Source organism: Mandrillus leucophaeus, unplaced genomic scaffold (genome assembly GCF_000951045.1).
Source record: "Mandrillus leucophaeus isolate KB7577 unplaced genomic scaffold, Mleu.le_1.0 Scaffold153, whole genome shotgun sequence".
NCBI classification, from domain to species: domain Eukaryota; kingdom Metazoa; phylum Chordata; class Mammalia; order Primates; family Cercopithecidae; genus Mandrillus; species Mandrillus leucophaeus.
Window position 1 is genome coordinate 217,854 of NW_012101510.1, and position 7,846 is coordinate 225,699.

Here is a 7,846-nt window from a genome sequence, read left to right on the forward strand (position 1 = left end):
CTTAATACAATTTAAGAAATTGGAGAAAAGAGAGCTCATAGATAAAGAAGGTGCTGAAACCATTCTTGACTTAGAAAATTGACAGTATCTCCTTAACAGCAGAAGTGCATTTGGTTGTCATGTAGAAAAGACTTTTGTCTCATCTTACGTCTTTCATTCAACAACGAAAAGAAAGAGAGCAGGAGGTAGCTATTCAGAAATTCTTATCTTTCTGATTTTTGTTTCATTTAGTGAATACCAGGGCCTGGTGAAGCACACAGGAGGCTGCCACTGTGGAGCAGTTCGTTTTGAAGTTTGGGCCTCAGCAGACTTGCATATATTTGACTGCAAGTGAGTATTTTTTTTCCCCCTAAATTGACTTAAAAGAATTTCAGAGTTAAAATGCAGTATTTCAAAATAATCTGGGGAGTTGGGGTACAGAGGAAACATTGGCCATGGGCTGGTAACTGCTGAAGTCAGGTGATGGGGACAGAAAGGTTCATTGTTCTATTCTTTCTCCTTTTGTGTGGCTCACCACAGAGCTTCAACAGCATGGCCCAGGTGAGACAGAGCAGGGTCCTCAGGGCTTGTGACTTGTGGCAGCGTCACCCTCAGACTGACACTGCTGAGGAGCCGGGGGCGGTTAGCTGCAGGTGTGCCTGGCTGGGTACTGAATGGAAAGCCTTGGGCAGAATCTTCGTAGGAGTCTGGAGTTGGGGATAATTGGAGGGTGCTTTAGTGAAGGGTGTGTACACCTAGAGGCTCCCCAGGCCCTACACTCTCGCTCTGCTCTTTGGTTGAGGCAGATGGTGCTGCTGGCTGTGGAGGGCCTGATTTGTACCACCTTCCCCGGCATTATGATGGAGCAGGGACGACAGGCTCTGGCTTTGGGACCCAAAGTTGGCATGCAGCTAATTATTTAACAGCATCCAGTCCTTTTTGCCCCTAGGTACCGGAATTATATATGAATAATAAGCACATACGATGGAATTACTCAAATGGAGAACTGACCAGGCTACTAACAATAGAGTCCAGATTGGAAAAGAAGCACTGTGGAATAACTTGTGAGAGGATTCTATACTAAATTAGAACTTTTTCAAAGGTGGCCTGAAAAGAGGGGACTTCAGTTTAATTCCAGAGATGGTAATTCTGGGGACGTGTTTTACTTGGAGCTGGACTTTTTGTGACATGGTGATGAAGAAAGAGGGCAACCTAAACATCCTTGTCCATTTTTGATGTGGATGTCTCAGAGACATCAGGTTGTAGAAGTGTCTGAAATTTGTTTTCTAAGTGTCTCTGAAGTCCAGCGCTTCTCCTTCACTATAAAGAACTGGGGGGTGGGCAGTACAGACGTGTCTGTTGGTCCTGTGTTCTGAGCATTGTGGAGCCTCGACTGCTGACTTGGGACCCCCCCGGGCTCTGCTGTACCTGCAAACCAGAGGCCCTGGATATCCAGGCCTTTGCCCCAGCTCCTCAGCCCTGGATGGTACTGAAAAGAGCCTTATCTGTGGGGTCGGCTGGCTCTGAAAACGTATCAGGCTGGGCTGCTCAGGCACAGAGGACGCAGGTGGCTGCTCACAATCTGGAATTTGCTCTCTTTCTGTAGCTGCAGCATTTGCAAGAAGAAGCAGAATAGACACTTCATTGTTCCAGCTTCTCGCTTCAAGCTCCTGAAGGTCAGTGCTTAAGAGCAGGGTCAAGGAGTGCAGAACCCATTGGTGAGATTTACAACACTCCCCAACGAACCCTCAGCATGCCCTCTGTAGCATGGGAGGGGCCTGGAGCTTAGCAGGGCCTCTCACGGGTTTGGTTTCAGATTGACATTTAAAAGGTGGGCTGGGCGCAGTGGCTCACGCCTGTAATCCCAGCACTTTGGGAGGCCAAGATGGGTGGATCATCTGAAGTCAGGATTTGAGGACCAGCCTGGCCAACATGGTGAAACCCTATCTTTACTAAAAATACAAAAATTAGCTGAGCATGGTGGCGCATGCCTGTAATCCCAGCTACTTGGGAGGCCACGACAGGAGAATCACTTGAACCTGGGAGGCGGAGGTTGCAGTGAGCCAAGATCGCGCCATTGCACTCCAGCCTGGTTGATGAGCGAAACTCCATCTCAAAAAAAATGAAAATAAAAAATAAAAGGTTGTGTTATTTTTTACCTTTATTTTTTGGAGGCCTATTTGGTATTGTGGAAACATTTTCAAATTCAGAGAATCAAAAAACAATAAAATCACCTAAATTCTATCAACTAAAGGTAACCACTGTTAATATTTTGGTGTCTGTCCTTGTGTATTATTTTCTACTCTGAGAAAATACATCTGAGACTACATCCAAACCTATTGTCTTATGTTTATTAAATAGAATTTTACCATTCTTTTTGTTGATAATCTGCTTATCTCATTTCCCAATGAAAAGCTTATATACATATTTTTAACTTTAATTTTATTATTTTGGGGAATTTTTTGTACTTGGTACAAAATTTGAAAGGTAGAAGAAAATGTATATATACACAGTGAAAAGTCTTTCCCTACTGTGCCCATGCCCCAGTCTCCCTCTTCCCCACAGCCGATTTCCTAGTCTACTTATCCCATCACTGTCTCTGCATCATTGCACTTCTAGGTTGAGTCTAGTTTTTTTCTGATTATCAACAACACTGTGGTGAACCTCCTTGGTATAAATTTTTGACAATTTAGAAATTTTTTCTTCAGGATCAGTTCTCTTAGAAATAAGTTATTTGGCTATTCTGGGCACACTTCTATACCCTGCTCTACAAGGAGCAGTGAAAAAAAAAAGAGAGAGAGAGAACGCTTTAATTCCATCCAGATAATGTTGGATGGCTTGGGACCACCTGGCAGTGCTTTGCTGCTTTTCTGTGCTGCAGTGGCTATGGAGTGAGCAAGGCTCCTCAGTGAGCTATTTCTATAGGAAGCACAATTCTGGATGGTATGTTAGTGGCTGGGGAAGCGTAAAGAGGGTTAACAATGATAAGAAACCTCTACCCCCTCCCCTTCAGCTGTCTGATTTCTCTCCCTAAAGGTAGGCCATTGTTTCTTGGATCCCTCTTCAAAGATACACATGCATATAAAAGCACATACAGGCCAGGCAGGGTGGCTCATGCCTGTAGTCCTAGCACTTTGGAAGGCCAAGGCGGGCAGATCACTTGAGCCCAGGAGTTCAACACCAGCCTGGGCAACACAGTGAGACCCCCATGTCTACAGAAAATAAAAAAATCAGCTAGGCGTGGTGTTGCATGCCTATAGTCCCAGCTACTCGGGAGGCTGAGGTGGGAGAATCACTTGAACCTGGGAGGTCAAGGCTGCAGTAAGCCGTGATCATACCACTGCACTTCAGCCTGGGTAATAGTGAGACCTTGTCTCAAAAAACAAAACAAAACAAAACAAAAACAAAAAACAACACACATACCAGTATATAGCCTTAAAAAAAAAAAAAAAAAAAGAAAAAAGAAATGGTAGTATACCACATACATTGTTTTATACCTTGCTTAACTTTTTTTTTGAGACAGTCTCACTCTTGTCGCCTAGGCTGGAGTGCAATGGTGTGATCTCGGCTCACTGTAACCTCCGCCTCCCAGGCTCAAGTGATTCTTCTGCCTCAGCCTCCTGAGTAGCTGGGACTGCAGGTGCCCGCCACCACATCTGGCTAATTTTTATATTTTTAGTAGAGTCGAGTTTTCGCCATGTTGGCCAGGCTGGTCTTGAACTCCTGACCTCAAGTGATCTGCCCACCTTGGCCTCCCAAAGTGCTGGGATTACAGGCATGAGCCACTGTGCCTGGCCTATACCTTGCTTAACTTTGTAACCTTGGCAATTGTTCCATGTTAGTATTTGTAGCGCTGTCTCATTCTTCTCAAAAGTCGGAGAATATTCCATTTTATGAGTGTCCATAATGCCTAACGGATCCTCTATTGATGGACATTTTCAATTTTTTCAATCTTTAGACTTTATAAACAGTGCTATAGTATCTATATACCTATGTCATTGAGACATTTGTAATATATTTGTAAGATAAATTTCAAGAAATGAAATTATGTGCTAAAGCGTATGTACGCTTTAAAATTTTGGTAGATATTGGTGAATTGTACCAATTCCTATTCCTGTGACTGATGTATGAGAGCACACATTTCTCTACATACTTGTCAATACCATGTTAACAGCTTTGATTTTGCCCACCTGACAGTGAAATACATCTCACTGAAGTTCATTTGGGTGAGCATTTCATAGGCTAAAGAGTGATTTATTTTTCTATCTGAACTGGCCATTCATGTCCTTTGTCCAGTCTCCCATTTGTATTATCCATTAAGGAAATTAGCCTATCTATGATGTCTGGCAAATATTTTTTTCCTGGTTTGTCCTTTGTGGATAAATTAAGCACAGCCATCTGTTTTCTTAAGACCTTGAGTCGTTCTGTTTGGGGACATGGAGAGCCAGACCCTTGGGTGAAGTGTTTCTCCTCATAGGCCCTAGGAAGCAAGCTCTCTCCCTCCCTGATGTGATGTATGAGGGAAGGCTCAAGGCTCAATTCTGTGTGCAGCTGACCTAAGGGAAGCTGTAAGCTGTCACGCTCCAGACTGACATGACTCTGTATAGTGTAGATGGGTCTCTGTCCTCAAGAAGGTCCCAGTCTTTTACAGGAGATAGGAAGTGGCCTCTTAATACAAAGAGCCCTACAAAAGACCTCCCCCCATTAAATTTTTTTCAATATATATTTTTTAATGGTGCAGTCTCAGCTCACCACAGCCTCCACCTCCCCAGGCTCAACTGATGCTCCTACCTCAGCCACCCAAGTAGCTGGGACTACAGGTGTGCGCCACTGCACCTGGCTAATTTCTGGAGGTTTTTTTGTAGAAACAGGGTTTTGCCATGTTGCCCAGGTTGGTCTTGAACTTCTGGGCTCAAGCAATCCGCCTGCCTCCGTCTCTCAAAGTGTTGGGATTACAGGCATGAGCCATCATGCCTGGCCAAAGATGTATTTTTTAAGTGACAAAAAAAATCTCTTTGTGGCCAGGCATGGTGGCTCACACCTGTAATCCCAGCACTTTGGGAGGCCGAGGCAGATGAATCACGAGGTCAGGAGTTCGAGACCAGCCTGGCCAACATGGTGAAACCCTGTCTGTACTAAAAATACAAAACATTAGCCGGGCTTGGGGGCACGCACTTGTAATTCCAGCTACTTGGGAGGCTGAGGCAGGAAAATCTCTTGAACCTGGGCAGGCGGAGGTTGCAGTGAGCCAAGATCGTGTCACTGCACTCCAGCCTGAGAGACAGTGGGAGACTCTGTCTCGAAAAATAAATAAATAAATAAATAAATAAACAAAGCTCTTTGTAAAAAAGAACACCTGTTTGTCTGTTTTCACCTAGGGAGCTGAGCACATAACGACTTACACATTCAATACTCACAAAGCCCAGCACACCTTCTGTAAGAGATGTGGCGTTCAGAGCTTCTATACTCCACGCTCAAACCCTGGAGGCTTCGGTGAGTAATGGGGATGGACTGCAAGCTCAGGGGGACACAGAGAGGCCCGTGGTGCTCTCACTTAAAGTCTTGGTTGGACAGGGGGACACTGACTAGACCCTGTCACATGCGTATCTTAGAGGAACAGGGCCCCTCAGCAGAGCGCTTTCCACGTGATAGAATGTGAGTTGGGCTCTGGTGAAACTTGTCTGAATCCCATATCTGAATGTGGTGAAGTTGGACTCGGAGCCCATCCAGGTTGTGATTCTCATTCACTGGTGCTGCCAGAGCTGGTGTTGCTGGGGATCGTGTTGAAGAGTAGGGAGTAGAGGGGTGGGGAGATGGGCTTGTGGGGCCAGGGAAGGCAGGTTTAATAATGACAGGGGTTAAGGGAGTGAAGGAGGCAAGATTGGGGAGCATTGATAATGCCATTTGAAAGCTTTTTGGTTGTTCAAAAATTAGGCAGGACTGGCTGGCTGCGGTGGCTCACACCTGTATCCCAGCACTTTGGGAGGCCAAAGTGGGAGGATTTCTTGAGCTCAGGAGTTTGAGACCAGCCTGGGAAACATAGCAAGACCCTATCTCTGTTCTTTCTAAAAAATAAACAAGCAGGGGACCCTCCAAGCCCCGCTTCAGGGCCTACTTGGGTCTGACAGTTGTTGAGAATCATACCAATTGTAGTGTGAATTGAAGGGGAAAGCAGAGGTGGAAGATGTTCCTGAGGACTCTTGTTCTCTGTGTCAGTGCAGCCTCCAGAGCTGCGAGAGCAGCTGTGACTGTCAGTGTCTTTTGCTTTATGTCAGTGTCTTTTGCAGAGGGGTGCATGGTGTCATCCTTACCGCACCCCCATTGCTTCAGGGGCTCTGTTCCTCATCTGTCACATGGAGACTCATTCCTGTCTACCCCGCAGAACAGGAAAGAGTTTTGAAAAGTATGAAATCTTGTACAAATGGGAAGACATTTAATTCTTAGAAAGTTATCTATCTAAGGCCAGGCGTGGTGGCTCACCTGAGGTCAGGAGTTCGAGACCAGCCTGACCAACATGGAGAAACCCTGTCTCTACTAAAAATACAAAATTAGCCAGGCTTTGGTAGTGCACACCTGTAATCCCAGCTACTTGGGAGACTGAGGCAGGAGAATCACTTGAACCCGGGAGGCAGAGGTTGCCAAGAGCCAAGATCACACCATTGTACTCCAGCCTGGGCAACAAGAGCTAAACTCTGTCTCATAAAAAAGGAAGGAAAGTTGTCTATCTAAACACAGGAAAGGCCTGTGAATTCTTTAGGCCGCCAGTCAGAGATTGCTCTGGGCTGTGCCTTTCTGCATGTTGTACTGTCAGCTTGGTATTGAATGATGTCTAGCCTTGGCCATCCCTGGTTCAGGGAGTGTGATTCCCATCTGGCAGCTGAGGAAAGTGAGCCAGAGGGCTGAAGCGGTAGGCTAGAGCCAGTGCTTTCCGAGCCAGCTGGCAGCCTGTGGGTCTCATCGCTGAAGCCATAAGCTGTGGCATATCCTTTGGAATCCCTAATGTGTAGCATGATGATGCCTGCAGGTGGGAGCTTATCCAGGAGCCAGTACACCATCTGGTCTCACTCATACTGAGGATCCCTCTTTGTCTGTGCCACTTTCTCCTAGGAATCGCCCCCCACTGCCTGGATGAGGGCACTGTGCGGAGTATGGTCACTGAGGAATTCAATGGCAGTGATTGGGAGAAGGCCATGAAAGAGCACAAGACCATCAAGAACATGTCTAAAGAGTGAGCTTCTGCCTCTCCTGCCCTGAAAAGGAGGAATGATTGGGGCCAGCAACTTCGCTTTCCTTGCCGTGCCTCGGTGGTGCTCCTGAATGTGGCTGACCTGGGCTGCTGGTTCCGTTGACTAGGGCCATCTTGATCTCTGCAGTTTGCTCCAGCTACCAGTTTCTTTAGGCAGCTCTTTGTCCTCCCTCTGCCCAGATTTTGATGTAGTCTAGTTGACATCCTTCTCTTCCCAACTTTTGTGTGATCTTTTAGGAAAAAAAATAAATATTTTTAACATTAAAGCAATTACTTTGGTTTATCATTTCTTTTGTACTGTGATTTGCTTCTGAGGCCAGTCGATTAATAGCAGATATGTACTCAGCACTATCAAGATGTTTGCAACCAGGCATTGTGGCTTAAGCCTGTAGTTCCAGCTACTCTGGAGGGTTGATCGAGCCCAGGAGGTTGAGGCTGCAGTGAGCTGTGTTCGTGCCACTGCACTCCAGCCTGGGTGACAGAATGAGACTGTCTCAAAAAAAAAAAAAAAAAAAAGTTTGTAGCCAAATTGGAAAGAAGACATAAACAATTATTAAAAATGGAAGATTGTGGCCGGGCACGGTGGCTCACACCTGTAATCCCAGCACTTTGGGAGGCTGA

The 7,846-nt window shown here is 45.9% G+C and overlaps 2 protein-coding genes across 2 annotated transcripts in view; one reads left to right on the top strand and one right to left on the bottom strand.

Annotated features, from left to right (window-relative positions):
- Nucleotides 1-231: 231 nt before the first annotated feature.
- On the top strand, nucleotides 232-7,495 carry CENPV (centromere protein V). Its single transcript, XM_011975246.1, is given in 5 exon segments — nucleotides 232-330; nucleotides 929-1,569; nucleotides 1,571-1,655; nucleotides 5,358-5,472; nucleotides 7,087-7,495. Coding segments are annotated over 4 exon segments (432 nt in total). The 5' UTR covers nucleotides 232-330; nucleotides 929-1,462; the 3' UTR covers nucleotides 7,212-7,495.
- PIGL (phosphatidylinositol glycan anchor biosynthesis, class L) overlaps nucleotides 2,401-7,846 on the bottom strand; it is a 169,668-nt gene continuing 164,222 nt past the window's right edge. The window contains exons 8-9 of the mRNA XM_011975243.1: nucleotides 7,308-7,455; nucleotides 2,401-2,741 (exon numbers count right to left, since the gene is read on the bottom strand). The gene's annotated coding sequence lies outside the window, so the exon portion shown is untranslated. The remainder of the gene's footprint in view (nucleotides 2,742-7,307; nucleotides 7,456-7,846) is intronic.